At 38.0% G+C, this 18,071-nt stretch overlaps 1 protein-coding gene and 1 pseudogene across 3 annotated transcripts in view; one reads left to right on the forward strand and one right to left on the reverse strand.

Annotated features, from left to right (window-relative positions):
- MND1 (meiotic nuclear divisions 1) overlaps nt 1-18,071 on the forward strand; it is an 85,651-nt gene that overhangs the window by 10,307 nt on the left and 57,273 nt on the right. For all 3 annotated transcript variants that reach the window (XR_009692909.1, XR_009692910.1, XM_061142533.1), the window contains exons 3-4: nt 4,442-4,499; nt 8,490-8,638. Coding sequence is in view for 1 of the 3 variants with exons in the window: in XM_061142533.1 (XP_060998516.1) it covers nt 4,442-4,499; nt 8,490-8,638 (207 nt within the window). In the remaining 2 variants the exon portion in view is untranslated. The remainder of the gene's footprint in view (nt 1-4,441; nt 4,500-8,489; nt 8,639-18,071) is intronic.
- On the reverse strand, nt 4,511-7,511 carry LOC133056786 (NADH dehydrogenase [ubiquinone] iron-sulfur protein 4, mitochondrial-like; annotated as a pseudogene).

Genomic DNA, 18,071 nt, shown 5'->3' on the forward strand with positions numbered 1-18,071 from the left:
GGGTCAGGAAGATCCCCTGGAGAAGGGAATGGCAATCCACTCCAGTATTCTTGCCTGGAGAACTCCACGGACAGAGGAGCCTGGCGAGCTACAGTCCAAGACTGTAGAGTCCAAGACTCTTGGAGTCGCCAAGAGTCAGACATGACTGAGTGACTAACACTACTACTACTATACAAGTATCTGTTCTTTTTCAAACTCTTTCCCCATTTAGGTTACTGCAGAATTTTGAGCAGAGTTCCCTGTGCTATATAGTGGCTCCTTGTTGGTTATCTGCTTTAAATATAGTGGTGTGTACATGTCAGTCCCAAACTCCAGTCTGTCCCTCCTCTCCACCATTCCTGCCAATAACCATACATTTGTTCCCTAAGTCTATGAGTCTCTTTCTGTTTTGTAAATAAGTTCATTTGAATCTTTTTTTTTTTTTAGATTCCCCCTATAAGCAGTATCATATGATATTTATGACATTTGTCTTTCTTTGTCAGACTTATTTCATTTAGTATGATTATCTGTAGGTCTGACTGTGATGCTGCAAATGACATTATTTCGTTCTTTTTAATGGCTGAGTAATACTCCATTGTATGTATGTACTACATCTTCTTTATCCATTCATCTGCCAGTGGACATTTAGATTGCTTCCATGTCTTCCTGGCTATCATAAACAATACTGTAATGAATATTGGGGTACATGTATCCTTTCGGATCATGTTTTTCTCTGGATGTATGCCTAGGAGTGGGATTGCTAGATCATATGGTAGCTCTATTCTTAGTTTTTTAAGGAACCTCCATGCTGTTTTCCACTGTGGCATGATTATCTTTAGTTGTGTCCGCTTTTGCCTGAAAAAAGTAATGCTAACAGCTCACATCTGCTGCGCTCTTCTAGGCACACACCACTGTTCTAAGCACCTGGTGTATCTGATTGTATCACTTTTAACCCTCCAAAATCACTACTGTTATCTTCATTCTATAGACCTGGACTTCTGAGATAACAGCGTAAAATACCAGCTATGTATCTCAAAAAAAGACATCTCAAATAAAGAAGTGATAGTACTAGGATAAAAACCCAGGGAGGATCATCTGATTATAAAGACAGTGCTGAATAAAGCTTCTTTCCATTTGTTAGCCTGTGTATGGTATAACATAGGGGTCCCCAACCTCCGGAGCTGGGCCATAGCAGGAGGTAAAGCAAGCGAACCTTCTGAAGCCTCGGCCGCCGCTCCCCGTTGCTCTCCATTGCATGTGTTACCTCCTAAACCCCATCTGTGTAATAATTGTCTCCCGTGAAGCTGATCCCTGGTGTCAAAAGGTTGAGAACTGCTGGTGTAACCCATGATGTGATGCTCCCTAGGCCTCCTTACTTTATTCCAGGTATTTGTGCTTGCCACTAGCAGGAAATACGTTTGAAGTTTCTGCTCTTGTGTGGCAAAGCCAGGATTCAAACCCTGTCTCCTGGCTCCAGAGACTTTTCTTCGCCATGTTGCAATATGGTGCCTTTTTTCATTTTCAGGTTAAAATCCAAACTTTCAACCTACAGAAATATTAATTTCCTATGTTTTATGTCTTGACAGGATCTTCAAAGTCTAGTTTGGCCCAATCTACTGGCTATTTTCATTATTTACAAATAAGAAGTAGGTGGGGAAATGGCAAAATAGAATATGAAATTTAAAATAATGATAATATTTTCATTTTGGTAATGCAGACTCTCAGTAAAGCAAATGAGATATTGTGAGTTTTTTTTTAACTGTTTGCTCTCTAAGTGAAATCTTACTAATCTTCCTTACGTGCAATGACTTAATAAAAGTCATTGACAATCCAGAACAGAGCCTCATCTTAATAATGATGTAGGTGAGGATTATGATTATTTATTCTGCTGAGTTGAAATACTTTTCCTTTGGTCTCAGAGCCAGAAAAGTAAATTTAATTCCTTCTAGGCAGTGGAAGACTGGGGAGATTATTTTGTCCTTTATGATATTGTTAATTTTCTCAAATACCAAAGTTGCTATTTCTGATTAAACATTTTTCAACTCTGCTTTCTATAACATTAAGACATTGATGACTAAGATACTGTGACTATAACAAGTATTAGCAGGTTAAAGAAGTTCAATAATTAGTTTTTAATGTAAAGATAGAATTAATTGTATTAACTGACTGATTTCAATTCATATATTCCTATACATTTTCATTCATATGAATTGTTGCTGTTGTTGTTTAGTCGCTAAATTGTGTCCATCTCTTTGTGACCTCATAAACGGCAGCAGGCTGGCTTCCCTGTCCTTCACTATCTCCCTGAGTTTGCTCGAACTCATGTCCATTGAGTCGGTGATGCCATCCAACCATCTCATCCTCTGTCATCCCCTTCTCCTCCTGCCCTCAGTCTTTCCCAACATCACGGTCTTTTCCAATGAGTCAGCTCTTCCCATCAGGTGGCCAGAGTATTGGAGCTTCAGCTTCAGCAAAAGTCCTTCCAGATTCAGGGTTGATTTCCTTTAGGAATGACTGGTTTGATCTCCTTGTTCATGAATACATACATTTATTCCTATTATATGTTTGTATATTCCTATTCATATTGACTCATATGAATACATACATAGATTTATTTGAAGTTGCTAATATAATAGAAAAAGAATTCTTTGCCTGTTATTCTTACTCTTAGGAAGAAGATGGCAACAGTACAGCTCAAAGACAGAGAACTGGCATCTGAAGTCTGTTTTACCTAATAGCTTTGTGACTTTAAACAAGTTATTTGACCTAAGAAGCAAAAGGCTAATAGTAACTTGTACCTACTTCACAGAGTTGGTATAAGGATTAAATGAAATAATCTATAAAACATTGGGATGCCCAGGTCATAAGTGCTTAATTAAAAGTTAATCTAGTATTATAACTGTGTGTCTTCAATGGTATCTTTATACATAGTTTTGATTTTGAAAGTTAGAACTGTTGTGTTCTTTTCTTTATTATCTCTCTTTAACATAGGGGAGAACCAGTATTTACTTGAGACCATTTTCTTCGTTCTCTTAAATGACCACACAGTTCTGAGGCTAGTTCTTTGCAAGCCTATTTATTTACACAGCAGCCCCACTGGGGCAATTGGTATGTCTGGGGCTGTTCCTTGATGACCACATATAGGCAGATGTCTCAGTGCATTCATGTTCTTTTTCCAGAGAATCTAAGATATTTGCAAATAGTTTGATTAATTGATTTTTTAGTGCATAAAAGGCCTGAAGTTAGTAATTTATTGCATGTTCTCTGAGACTACAGAATTTTCTTTTAATAGTTGATCCCAGGTGTGCAAAATTTTGTTTCACAATCTATTAATAGGACCAGTGACTTAGTATTTTCCTGAATTTACTAAATCTTAAGTGTAGTGAGATGGAGTTACCTTTTCCAACATTTTATTATTGAAGATGAGAGAATTTCACAGTGAACACCTATGTGCCCACCCTAGATTTCACCATTAACATTTTATACTCTACTTGCTTTATCACATATACTCATCTGTCCGTTCCTTTACTCATCTGTCAGTTCATCTTTTTTGCGAGGGTTGTGTCTGGGGTACTGCTCTTTTGTCAGGTATGTTCTGTGAATATTTTCTTCTCGCCAGTCTTTTCAGTTTCTTATAGTGCCCTTAAATGAGCACAAATTTTAAATTTTTATGATGTCTAATTTCCATCCTGTTGAAGTTACCGGTTCAAGTTTATGTTGGGAGAAATGGATCGCAGATTTCCATAACAATAATCACAATAGTTCTAATTACTGAATACTTCAGTCTTTTCAAATGTTTCACTTCTGTTATCCAAGTTCTTTTGACCAGTTCAACCAAAGCTTATTACAGGAAGAAAGGAGTATTCTGCATAGATTTGTTTTTCCAGCCATAAGATTGAATATTCTATGTGTGTATCTTCCCCACAATGTTTTGCTTTGCATGTGATGGACATGTAGCATGTATAGGTTAATGATTGATAGGCAGCCATGAATGGCTGTTTTTCTTATTTAGGTGTAGCTCTTCCATGAAACCTTAAATGTAAACAAATCTTGACAGCTGTCTGTTTTAGTTAGAGCTGCTAAGTCTGTGATGTACTAAGCAAAGCACTATTTGTGTTTTCTGTAAATCAAAGTGTCAGAGAAACCAATTATCTCATGTTAACAAATGATTCATCATAACTAGATTTTATACTTCATTGGAAAGATGTTATGTTCTGCCCTCCAGTTACTTTAAGGGATTGTATGTTCATGGAAACTCTGTCCATTTTATGTTCTATTGAAGGTATTGAACAAGATAATTACAATTTCTTCTAGCTCTAAAATTCTTGATGCTATTACACTGTTCATTTCCAGGCGTAGTTTTCTAATACAATATTTTATAAACATAATTATGGTGAATATAAATATATAGTAGAAAATAAATACATGTTTTTCATCTTTTTTTTTTAACTCTTTTAAACAGAAAGATGTATTTCAACTAAAAGATATGGAGAAGATTGCTCCCAAAGAAAAAGGCATTAGTAAGTATCAAAGATGGGCCAGAATGTTTTGATGAATACTGGTCATCTTTCCTGCAAATCTTTCACTTCATGGAAGCATAAATTTCTAGAGATGAACAATGTTTGTTAAAGTCCTTATATAATGTTTCTAGGCCATGACCATGATTCTTGTGTTTGGAGTATCTGCTCTAGGAAAACTAAGGTGGAATATACACGCATGCCTGTATGCACACACACACACACACACATACATACACATCATTATACACAAGCCCATTTATGTGTATAATTTAGTTCAAAAGAAGTAAAACAGTTCATGTATGTTCTGGTATTTGTTAATGGGATTTACCTGGTGTGTAAGTGTTCTACAGCCGCTGTAACAAATTTCTGTAACTTGGTGGTTTAGCACAGTGGAACCTTTATTCTCGTGTAGTCCTGGAGGCCAGAGATCTAAAGCAAAGCTTTCGGCAGGATTGGTTCCTTCCGGAGGCTCTGAGGGAGTTTCCACCTCACGCTTCTCTCCTGGCTTCTGGTAGTTGCCGACCGTGCTTGGCTTATAGGTGCATCATTCCGATCTCCGCCTCTGCCTTCACATGGCCTCCCCCTTTTTTTCCTCCCCTTCTGTGTCTTATAAGGACACGTGTCATTTGGGACCCACCCTAAATCCAGGATAATTTTATCGTGAGATCCTTAATTACATCTGTATAGCATGAGTTTGAGTAAACTCCGGGAGTTGGTGATGGACAGGGAGGCCTGGCGTGCTGCGATTCATGGGGTCGCAAAGAGTTAGACATGACCGAGCAACTGAACTGAACTGAGACCCTTTTCCAAAAAAGGGTTGCATTCAGAGGTTCTGGGGTTTATCTTTGGAGGAGTTACTCTTAAGCCCATTATATATAATATATATATTTTTTAAACCTTACTTTCTGATTATATAAGCTATACATGTTTAACAGATTTGGAAGTTATATAAAGAATATAATAAGAATAAAGTTCATAATCCCTCTACTGAGATTACCACTTTCTTTTTAAGCTTTTCATTTTGTATTGGTGTATAGCCGATTAACAATGCTGTGATAGTCTCAGGTGGACAGCAAAGGGACTCAGCCATATACACATACATGTATCTATTCTCCCACCAAACTCCCTTCCCTCCAGGCTGCCACATAACACTGGGCAGAGTTCCATGTGCTCTGCAGTAGGTTCTTGTTGGTTGTCCATTTCAAATAAAGCAGTGTGTAGCAGCAAACATCAATTCATTCGCTGCCTCTGTACCTTTCTGTTTGTAAGTTCATTTGTATCAGTTCTTTTTAGACTCCACCTATAAGGGATGTCATAGGATACTTCTCCTTCTGTCTGACTGACTTCACTCAGTATGACACTCTCTAGGTCCGTCTATGCTGCTGCAGATGGCATTATTATTTCATTTTTTTTAATGGCTGGGTAAGATTCCATTGTATAAATAGTAACATGGTATATTTTGATGTCTTATTCTTAGGTTCTGTTTATCTGTGTTTGTGTTATATATCTGTCCATTTCTCTGAGAGGAAGCCATGCTGCAAATACCGTTTTGTGTTCATGTATTTTTTCATAAAACATTGTATCACCTATCTATGTCATTTGCTTTAAAAAAATGATCTACAGCATCTGTATTTCCTAATATTTTTTCTGTGACCACCCATTGTGCCATAACTTGCTTAACCCATTAGCTATTGTTGACCAGCTAGCTGTGTTCCCAAATTTTCTTGCTAAAGCATGCCATTCTTAAATTTTTTTCTAAATGACTTATTTTTTAAATGAGTATTTTTAGGTTCACAGCAAAACTGAGAGGAAGGGACAGAATTTCTCATGTACTTCCTGTCCCCCACACATACATAGCTTCCCCTGTTACCAACACCACTCACCATCAGGCATTTGTTACAATTGGTGAACCTGCATAGACACGTCATAATGACCCTGAATCCATAGTTTACATTAGTAATCACTCTTAGTGCTGTGCATGTCTGTGGGTTTGTGCACACGGATCCACCGTTATGATATCACAGAGTATTTTCCCTTCCCTAAAAATCCTCCGTGCTCTTCCGCCTAGTCATCCCTCCCTTCCCCCTGCCGAAAAGTTTTTTCCACATTTCATATTACTTCATTAGGAAATGTCCCTAGAAATAGAGTAGAAAAAGAGACTTGTATAGTTTTAGGATTTTTATTTTTATTTTTTTGTAGTTTAAAGGTCAAATTTATTAAGAGATTAAGAGGTGTATTATACACAGACTATAAATACTGCACAGCTGACTTGATTCACAGTCAAGCACAGAGATACAGTCCATGCCAACCTATTTTGTTCTTTTATTCCAAGAAGAGTTTGCGCCATAAGACTTGGACTTAGGTTTCAGAACCTTTCTCTCCTCAACGTCTTAGTTCCATCCATTTGTTTCCGCAAAGGCAATTGCATCTTCTTTATACTGAAAGCCAGAACCAGGTTGGATAAAGGATCAGCCGTTAACGCCCAACCCATCAAAGGATTTTCCCATCTCTCTCTGGTATCAAACTCCATCTTCCATTTCTTTGTGTTGTTTACTCCAGACTGCATGTTATTGCGAGCAGGAACAAAGATCCTGGCTTTTCTAGTTTTGATATGCTCTTCTGGAACACCAGTTAAAGTAGTAATATCCAACATTCCATCAGCTGTTATGAGTTGCGTGTCTCGAGTTTGGTCTTGTGCCAGCCTCCACGTGGAAGTGCTCAACGACCTGGTCGAAACCTTGGAAACAGAAACGGCAGCTACAGTCACTACCCTTCTCCCCCACAACGCTTGCCTCAGCTCCAATTTTAGGCTTTTTAGATGGAATCTCAAATTGCCTTCAGGAAAGGCTATTATACTCAAATTCATTTCTCAGAACTGTTAACATTCTTAGAAGTCTTTGACATTTCATTTCAGTTTGTACTTTATTATGAATGAGGTTGACTGTTTTGCACTTGGTGGAGATTTTATTTTTTTTATTAAATCTTTTAAGTTTTTAATGAGTTTTATTAAATTTGGGGGTTTGCTCTAGGAAAAATTAAAATGGACTCTATGGATAATTTCTTGGTATAGTTCTATTAATAATAAATAAGAATGATCTATGAATTTATCAAACATTTGTGAAATATGACTTTGTATTTTTACATGGTATTTTTAAAACTCTTTTCTGATTTTCAGTCTTACCCCTAATTATAACATCCAGTTTATTTCTTTCTTTATTGCTTAATTTTTCATAGTAGTTTTCTTTTAGTTTCCTTAGCAAAAAAGGTAATGCATGTTTATTATTGGAAAAAATAAGAAAAACGAGCAAAAAGGAAATACAGATATTTCTCTTAACCTTACATTCTGCATAACTACTGTCATATTACTGAATACTGTCTTCTAACTTAGTTTTCTATATAATACATTTTGGATGTACATATATCCAAGCCATTAAATATTTTATAAAGTAAATTTATTGAATGCATGGTATATTTACCCAGAATATCCTTTTAAGAGTTCAGTTATTGTACTAATTTCCAGGGTTTTGCTATGAAAAACAGTGCTTTAACACGCATCCTTAAGCATTATTTTCTTTAGCTAAATGTGTAAAAGTGGAATTTCTATGTAAGAGTTACACATAAATCTGTTTTTGCTATATTTTTCTACTATATTGAGGAGTACTTATATCTCTGAATCCTTTATTATAATGTTTAGTGTTTTAAGTAGCCAAAAAATCCTATCTCATGCTTTATTTTACATTTCTTCAATTATCAGTCAGTTTCACCACTTTTCTTGTTTATTGCCCATGCATGTTTTATAGATGCTTATTGATGTATTTTATTTTTCTGTTGGAGTATTTGCCTTTTTTGTAATTATTTTTAAAAGCTCCTTATTTATTAACTTATTAACTTGATCTTTAATATTTATTGCAAGTGTTTCCCCAGTTATTAGCCTTTAATTTGATTTATGATGTGTCTTAATATGAAGTCTTTAAAAATTATCTCTCTTAGCTGCTATGTCAGTAAAAGAAGTCCTTCAAAGCTTGGTTGATGATGGTATGGTTGACTGTGAGAGAATTGGAACATCTAATTATTATTGGGCTTTCCCAAGTAAAGCTCTTCATGCCAGGAAACGTAAGTTGGAGGTTCTGGATTCTCAGGTAGGCCACCACAATTTAAAATAATAGATTTGTTTTTTAAGAAAGAAATTTGTTTTATTTAATCCTCTTCCTATTTAGTGGTTTCTGTTAAATTTTTAACGTGCATTATTTGACTCACAGTCTAAAGATAATCAAAATCTCTTTTTTTCCAAGGGGTGCAAAGACCTTAGAATGTTCTAACTCTCATCTCACATGCCGTGATATTGTTTTCTAGTATTTCAGTTCTTTTTAGGTTTACAGAAAAATTTATGGGAGGGTACAGAGAGTTCCCAAATACACCCATGCAACCCCCCAACCAAATACACAGTTTCCCTTATTATTCACATCTTGTATTAGTGTGATACAGTTGTTACAGTTGACGAGCCAGTGTTGATACCTTATTATTCACTAAAGTCCGTAGTTTACATTAGAGGTGCATTCTTTGTGTTGTGCATTCTGAGTTTTGACAAATCTATAAATGTCGTGTATCCAACGTTATAGTATCATGCAGTGTAGTTTCACTGCCCTAAAAATCTCCTTTGCTTTACTTATTCCTCCATCCTTTCCTCTCCTCTAGCCCTTAGCAACAACTGATATTTTTAAGGTCTCTAAAGTTTTGCTTTTTCTAGAATGTTATCTGGTTGGAATCATTATAGTCTGCAGGCTTTTCAGAAGAAAGAAGAGTGGCTTTTTTCACATAGTGTGCATTTTAAGTTTCCTCCATGCCTTTTGGTGGCCTGGTAGCTCATTTCTTTTGATTAATGAATGATATTCCATCCCATTGTATGTACCACAGTTTGTTTACTCATTCAGCTATTGAAGGAACTCTTGGTCGTTTCCAAGAGTGTAGTTCAAGATTCCGTCACATTTTGTTGAGCTGTTTTGTATCCTTTTACAAGACTGATGCCATGAATTATCATGTAGAACTTAGGGTGCAGTGGTCCCCCCTTATCTGAGGAAATACATGCCAAGACCCCCTGGTGGAGGCCTGAAACCATGGGAAGTACTGAATCCTATGCAGGCTATGTTTCTTCTTATGTGTACATACCTGTGATGAAGTTTACCTTAGAAATTAGGCACAGTAAGAAATGAACAGCAACTAGTAGTAAAATAGGACAGTTATTAACAATAACAATGTGAACATGGTCTCTCTCTGAAGACATCTTACTGTGCAGATTTAGTGCCCTTTCCATCTCAGTGAAGCACTTGTCATGCCCTGTGGCTGTAACTTGTGCAGTTTGAGGTGCAACAGCAGAACTCGCCCAAATTTCTTTTTCCTTCTTCACAGTTTCATGGAGAGAAGATTCATTCTCCGTCTGCAATCTCAGCATACGATTTTTTTCTCTCCTTATTAAGTTAAGAACTTTCACCTTTTCACTTAAAGGAAGCTCTTTGCAGCATCTCTTTAGCATATCTGAGTTGCGTGCGTCGTGCTTTGGAGCCATGACCAAGTAGAATGATGGTCAGGTGAGCACAGGCACTGTGGTCCCTTGACAGTAACCCCGTAGGCTGCGGGAGTGCTAAGTGACTGACAGGCAGGATGTGCTGCCTGGAGTGACTGTGTCCCGTGCGGGGCGGGGCGGGGCAAGGCTTGTCACCGCTCAGGATAGCATGTGGTTTAAAACTTATGGAATTTTCCATCTGGTATTTCCACACTGTACTTGACCACAGGTAACTGAAACCACAGGTAAAAGGGGACTATACTATATAGGCAAGGGATGCAATTTTAGGGAAAGTCCTGTGGACTTTTTTGGGAAGGGAGGATGAGTCCTGATTTTCTGGAAGGTAACAGTAACAGGAAAAGTTAATTAACAATAGTAAATTAATTTCTCTCTGGAGGTTGCGTGAGACTGTTTATTCACAGGAAAATCCTCCTGAAACACCACTTTTTAAATGAAGCTCCTGTGTTCAACGTTATGGTGAACCTTCTTTCTGTCAGTGTTCTTAATTACAAGCAACACAAACTACCTCTGGTTAACATTAGCAGAAAAGAAATTTATTAAAAGATGTAAGATGGACTTGCAGAATCCCTGGGAAGGATGGATGCAGTTCCAAGAGTAGGCAGGACCTGAGGGAAGGTGCACGGCCAGACCCCTACTAGGACGCACCGTGAAGCCTTTCTGGTGAGGGCACTGCTGCTTCACACTTTGCACCCAGCTTGGCATTGCTGACCTCAGACGATAACCTCGGGTTTATGTGTATGTGTGTGTGTGTATTCTCTTTCAGATTCTTTTCCCTTACAGTTTATTACACAGCAGGACCTTGTTGTTTATGCTGCATTTTTTTCCTTGCTAGGAAGTAACATGCATATTCATCACTCAGCAGTTTTTTTAACTTGTGCAATTAAAAACTTTATATAAGGTGATTTCTTTTTAGACCTTATTACATTTTCCTGTCTTCATGGTTTTTTGTTCTTCTTATCCCCTTTGAAAATTCCCTTGTCTTTCCTTTCTACTTAGTTCTAAATGTCCCTTCTCAGAGACTTTCTCAAGCTCCCTTAGCGTACTGTGTTCTTGCCCTTCTCTAAACCCCTGTAGTGTTTTTGGTCTTACCATAAATAAAATGTACAGCTTTGGCAAATATTTCTGGTTGTCCAATAAACATTTTCCCATTTTTCATTACTAACAAAACATTACTATGTTGAAGGAGCAGAAAACGTTAATCTTCCCAGAGTCCCTTGCATCTATGAATGGCAATGGGAAACAGATTTGATGAATGAGATGTAAATAAAGAGTAGCTTTGCGATTTCTGGGAAAATGTTCGCTTTCATGATCAAGGCAAAACCCTTTCCTCTTTTCCATGATAAGGACCTGAGATCATACTGTGCTGATGTCCCTAAGAATGGCCGGGCCTGAGTTGACAGGGCTCGGGTCCCTGGTGGCGTTTTGGCACCCTGAGCAGGCCTTGGACAGCCTCACCTCTGGACTTCACGTTGCATAAGAAAGTTAAGCCCCTGCTTCATCTAGTTTTAGCCAAATACTCTCTTTGCATTCTAAAAGGATGTATTCTAAGTGGATAAATTTGCTTTAAATATTTTTTTTAATTTAAATGTGACTTAGCTCATGTATTATCTGTTGCTGTGGAACAGAACTACATGCCCCAAAACTTCATGCCTTAAGGAAACAAACATTAGTATCTCACCATTTCTGTAGGTCAGGAATCCAGGCATGGTTTAGGTAGACTCCAAGCCTCACGTGAGGGGACTTCTCTGGTGGTCCAGTGGTTAAGGATCTGTCTTACAATGCAGGGGACACAGGTTCAATCCCTGGTCTGGGAAGATCCCATGTGCTGTGGAGCAGGTAAGCCTGTTCCACAAGAGAGTTGGTGCACTGCAAGAGAGGCCCCGCGCAATGCAGCAGGTCTTGTGTGCCACAGCTAAGGCCTGACAAAGCCAAATAAATACATATTAAAAAAAGAAAAGTCTCACTGAGGCTGTGGTCAAACTCTTGGCCAGGGCTGTATTCTCATCAGAAGGCATGTCTGGGAGATTTACTTCTGAACTCAGACTTAATGGTTATTGGATTTAGTTCTTTGCCGGCTGTTGGACTGAGACCTTCAGTTCCTGAAAGTATTGGGCTGATGGCCTGAATTCCTTGGTAGCGTTTGTGCGTGGAGTGTCCAAGACAGAAGCCATAGGGGTTTTTGTAACTTAGTCTTGAAGGGACTCACCTCTGCCTCATTCTGTTCCCTAGAAACAGATTTAGTTCACACTGAGGGAGAGATTATACATGGGCATAAATACCAAGAGACAAGGATCATTGGGACCATCTTAAAGGATACATACCACAAATTTTTCATTCTTCTAACTTCCCAAATGTATAAATCTTTTTATTTGTTTTTAAAAATAGCTTTATTGAGGAATAATTGACATACCTAAACTCATACTTAAAGTTTATAAACTTAAGTTTTGACATATGTGTACATCCATGGAACCATCACCACAGTCAAGCTAAGGAGCATACCCATCACCCCTAGAATTTCTTCATTCCCATTCTCTCTTTCCTGCCTAGCCCCAATCCCTGACACACACTGCTTCCCCTACCCTGTTCCTCAGGCAACTGCTGATTTACTTTCTGTCATTATACATTAGTTTATATTTCCTACAGTTTTATATCAGTGGATCGTGCAATACATACTCTTTCCTGCCTTCTTTTACTCAGCATAGCTAAGATGTATCCATGTTGCTGTATATATTACTCATACATTTTTATTGTTAAGTGGTATTTCGTTGTGTAGATTTACAACAGTTGTTTACCTGTTGATGGACATTAGGGGTTTTGTTTGTTTTAGTTTCGGGTTATTAGAAATAAAGCTTCTATGAATATGTATATATGTCTTTGTATAGACATATGTTTTCATTTGTATTGGGTAAATACCTAGGGACAGAATGGCTGGATCATATGGTAGGGGTATGATTAGCTTTTTAAGAGATTGCCAGATGGTGTTCCAAAGTGTCTGCGCCATTTTCCATTCCTACAGCAGTGTGTGTGTTCTGGTCTCTCCATATGCTCACTGATACTTGGGATGACACCCCTTCTAGTAAGTATGTAGTGATATCTTGTAATTTCCATTTCTCCAGGTTAGTTCTTTGCACATTCTAGATACAAATCCTTTATCAGATAAATGCTTTCCAAATGTTTTCTCCCAGTCTTTGGTTGTCTTTTCATTTACTTAACTGTGTTTAGAAGAGCCGATATTTTAAGTTTAAAGGAAGTTCAGTTTATCTATCAACTTGTTTCTTTATGGTTTGTGTTTCTGGTGTTGTATCTTACCTTCTTCCAGATAGTTATTCATGCCTGAAATTAGGCCTAACAAGTGCTAATTAAGCATTTCTTTTTTGACTTTGTAAACCAGAGATAATCTGGAGCATTGTATGCTTTTTATTTCTTTGCCTCATTTAGCAAGTGAAGGAATTTTGCAAAAAAGTAAGCAAGAGATTCTTGCTAGTATAAAGAATCTATTTTTAATAAGTGAACTTAATATCATTGTTTATTCTCAATAAGGGATAGAATGTTCTAATTAGTTTCTGTCAATATTTTCCTCTCCCTACTGGTTTGAAAGTTGGGATCCAGTGTTTTTTGTGACATACTCCTGTTCCCAATGCCCCATTTACAAGCTGGAGATCAAAGCTTAATCTCATGCACTTGCTCCAGAAATCACAGTTAAGTCAGAGGCCATCACTTAGGTAGTAGGTCCTATACCTTCTGTTCTCAGCTCTGCAGAGTGAGATTTTGACATGTCATTCATAAAAGATTGATAGCATTTGGCATTTGCAGTTAATAACTTTTTTTAAGAAACAAAAACAGTACCGTTTCACTGACCTAAACCTACTTTATTTTTTCACTGAAATTTGAGAAGGAATGCCAGTATCATACTATGCCCCTCAACTATGGTTCTGAAGAGAGCGTATCATTTTAGAGAAACAGTAAGGCTTAATGGGAAGAGAAGTAGTTAGAAATCAAACATGGATTGAAATCACAGTTTTAACTTTTTGCTAGTTGTAAGGATCTTGGAAAAGTTTCTTAAGCTTTTAAAGCCTTAAAGTTTCCCAAATCTGTAAAAAAAAAAAAAAAAAAAAAAAGAGAGAGAGAGATTATACTTACTTCAAAGGGTTGTGTGGATTAAGTAGTATATGTAAAGTGCCAGTGTACATAGGCACTCAGTGTATGGCGGCTGGAGGTTTGACTAAATTAGTACTCATCTTGGAGTATATACGCTAAGTTTATTTGCTCAATCAGAAAAAGTATTTGAGCATCTACTGTGTGCAAAACATTTTACCAGACTGGAGGTAATTCAAAAAAGTAGAAATGAGTATCTTTACATGCTTTACTAAGAAAGAACCTGTAACCTGTGCTGAAGGTAAGATACACACAATACACATGAAAGAGTGAAATGAAGAGTGAAAAGTATTAAGTGGCTGACTGCCGGATGAGCGATAGAGATTAAAAGTATTGCAAGAAGAGGTCATGGGATTTATATATAGACGTCACTGTTAATGTTGAATTGAAGCAGATTCCAAATTCAAGGCTGCAGTTTGTTTGTTCAACATATTGCCAAAGTAAAATGTTAACTTCTTTTGAGTTTCTTGTTAATTACTTCCAGATTAGCGAGAGGGAGCTCTTAGTTTCCCCCACCACCCCCATCATTCTGTTCTGCTTTGGTTCTGCCAGTGATTCCAGTTAGGTACAGAAATGTACTTGTCTCTTGAGAATGGGCGTTTTTTGTAAGTCTGAAAATTAAATCAGGAAACATTTTTCTGTCTTGCCTTTAGGTTGTATGTGTTGCTCACTATTAAAGACAATCTAAAAAAGCCTCATGGTTATAATTTTTGTTTCTCTAAGATAGCAAAGAAGCTATCAACTGCGTGTGGGTTGCATTCACTGCTTCTACAGAAACACTGTGTGTCTCCTCTGTATATGTGTGGTACTAAGTTCTTTGAGCAATATAAAAAATGATAAAATGTGTGTTTCATGTTGAGATAATTTATATTTATATGGTAAGGCAAGATAAATACTTTATACAGTTAATTAACTTTTAATGAAAAGACATTGTTAATTAACTTTTATGAAAAAAAAGTCTATATAGTTAAGGGAAAGTTATTAGAAATGGTTCTTTTGAGCTGAAAGTTGCCTCAGTGTAGATGGATGGAGAAGATTACTGAGGGGAACAGAGGGAGCCACTGATGTTCTTGATGATGATAGCCAGACTTGACTGAGCAGTCAGTCAGGGAGTTTTAAGAGTTTGTCTTAGTCCATTCAGGCTGCTGTAACAAAATGCCACAGATTGGGTAGCTTATAAACAACAGAAATTTATTTCTTATAGTTCTGGGCTGGAAGTGAATGACAATTAGAAGAAACAAAAGATGTGAGGTTAGTCTTAATGAAAATAGTCCGCTGACTCAGGGTTCCGTTAGTGCTGCTGCAAGCCTGTGTAGCAGTTCTTAACTGATGTTTCATATTTAAAGGGTCAGAATTACGGAAATCATACTCTTTCTTTTGTTTTCTTGCTCTGCTGAGGCCTTCCTTAGTTCTTCATCCAAGTTCTGATTTGCAGCCCATTTATTACTAGTGGAAGGTAGTTTGGGGGTCAGGTTTTCTAGGAGTCAGTTTATTTATTTATTTTTTTTAATTTTTTTATTAGTTGGAGGCTAATTACTTCACAACATTTCAGTGGGTTTTGTCATACATTGATATGAATCAGCCATGGATTTTAGGAGTCAGTTTATGACCAGCATTTCATTTTGAAATCCACACTAAATGGGGTTTCAGACACAGGGTATGGGTTTGGGGAGACACTAAGTCTCAGGATAATTTTTTTTTAATTTTACCAGTTTTTAGAAATGAGTACAGATGTGCTGCCAACTCCATGGGAAGTTAAAACTATTTTAAGTCAAAAAATACATTTAATACACCTAACCCACCAAGCGTCATAGTTTAGCCCAGCCTATCTTATAAGGACTCAGAACATTTGAACACTAGCCTACAATCGGGCAAAATCATCTGTCACAAAGACTTTTATAATAAAGTGTTGAATATCATATATAATTTATTGAATACTGAAAGTGAAAAACAGAAGTGTTGTCTGGGTACAGAGTGGTTGTAAGTGTGTTGGTTGCGTACCCGGGGGATGACGTGGCTGACCGGAAGCTGTGGCTCCCTGCCGCTGTCCAGCATGCAGCGTCGTGGGGAGTGTGTATTGCCTGTCGCTAGACCGGGACAGGAACCGAACTCCAAGCTCCAAATATGGTCTCTACTGAATGTGGACTGCTTTTGCACCATCATAGAGTTGTAAAGTCATTAAGTCAAACCATCTTAAGTTGGGAACCATCAGTATATAAAATCATTTATTGCTAAAACTGAGTGGATAAAGAATAGGTCCACTCGAGCTGTGTGGACAACTTGAAATGTTTTTGAATAAAAATACCTCTGTTGAAATTCGTTCAGTTCAGTAAATGTGTAGTGAATGCTTGCTGTGGCAGGCGTTGTGACTGAGGGGGGCTAATGGTGAATAAGGTAGCTCCGGTCCTCCGGGACCTCACCATCTGGTGAGGAGAGACCCCGGTCACCAGACCCCGGCCACATAATGGGATAATGTACAGCATGGGGGAGGATGGTTGAGGGTGAACGTTCTGCTGAGGAAAGGCTTTACAGTTAAGGAAGGAGACATTTAGGTTTGTTCTGGAAAGATGGGTGAGTCCAGAAGGGAGTCGAGGGTGAAGGACATTCTGGGTACAGAGACCCGTATGTTAAAGTAGTGGAGCACAGTGGCTTACGAGAGTGGACTCTAGACCCAGACTCTAGGCTCAAATCCTACTTCTTCCATTTACTGGAAACATCTTGTGTCTCTGTTTTCTCTATTAAGTGGTCCTAATATTTCCTACTTCACAGGTTGGTTGTGACAATTAAATGTGTTGTATATAACTGCCTACAACAATGACTAATCCATAGTAAGTGCTTTAACTTGTTCTTATATGCCAAGACAGGATAGATATGTATAGAACTGCATAATATATGAGAAAATCTTGACTTGTTTTGTACTGCTCAGTTGAATGTGAGGGGTGAGTGTTGTTATTGTTCAGTCGCTAAGTCATGTCCAACTCTTGCAACTCCATGGACTTAAGCTCACTGGGATCCACTGTCCTTGTGATTTCCCAGGCAAGAGTACTGGAGTGGGTTGCCATTTCCTTCTCCAGGGGATCTTCCCAACCCAGGGATCAAATTTGCGCCTCCTGCATTGACAGACAGATTCTTTACCACTGACCCACCAGGGAAGCCTGATAGTGAAGGGCTCTGTGTCTGAAGCTGAAGAATTCTGAGTAGGGAAGTGAAATGATCAGAGCCTTATGTAAGAAAGATGCTTCCATTGGCAGTATGGAGGCTACGTAGGGGTGTGCACTGTGCAATTATCCCGCTAGTGGCCGTCCCAGGCCCACTCTGCTCCAATAAAAGGGCTTTTTTGCCCCTCCTGTGCCATGATGGTATGGATGGTAACCTGTGGGGCTGCTTCTTCCCGGGGTTCTAGATAGGAAGTGGTGGGTTTTCTCTATTCCTGTGCCCTCCAGGTTTTCTAGGGGCTCTGTAGTTGCACTCCTCTTTCTGTGGTTGTAGCTAATCTTACAGTACCAGAGAGGGTAAATCAGGGCCCTTCTCAGAAACTCTCAACAGTGTCTAATGTTCTTCCTTTCCTCCTAGACTCTCCTGCGTCTTCTGTCTTCAATTTGTCATTTGAAGAGGACAGAACAGGACTGGTTCTGGCTGGTCTTACATTTTTCTGGCCTAAACCTAGACTTTGACTTTTGGGAAAAAAAAAAAAAAGAAAAAAAATCTCATGGATCCTCTGTGTGCTGTCACTGAAGTTTGTTCAGGCTCAGCTAGAGCATTTATTACTCTTGTCGTATTTACACATCTCTCTCTTATATTAGGTATGTGTCTCAGACATAAGATAAACACCATAT

The sequence above is a fragment of the Dama dama genome, chromosome 5 (genome assembly GCF_033118175.1).
Source record: "Dama dama isolate Ldn47 chromosome 5, ASM3311817v1, whole genome shotgun sequence".
NCBI lineage: Eukaryota > Metazoa > Chordata > Mammalia > Artiodactyla > Cervidae > Dama > Dama dama.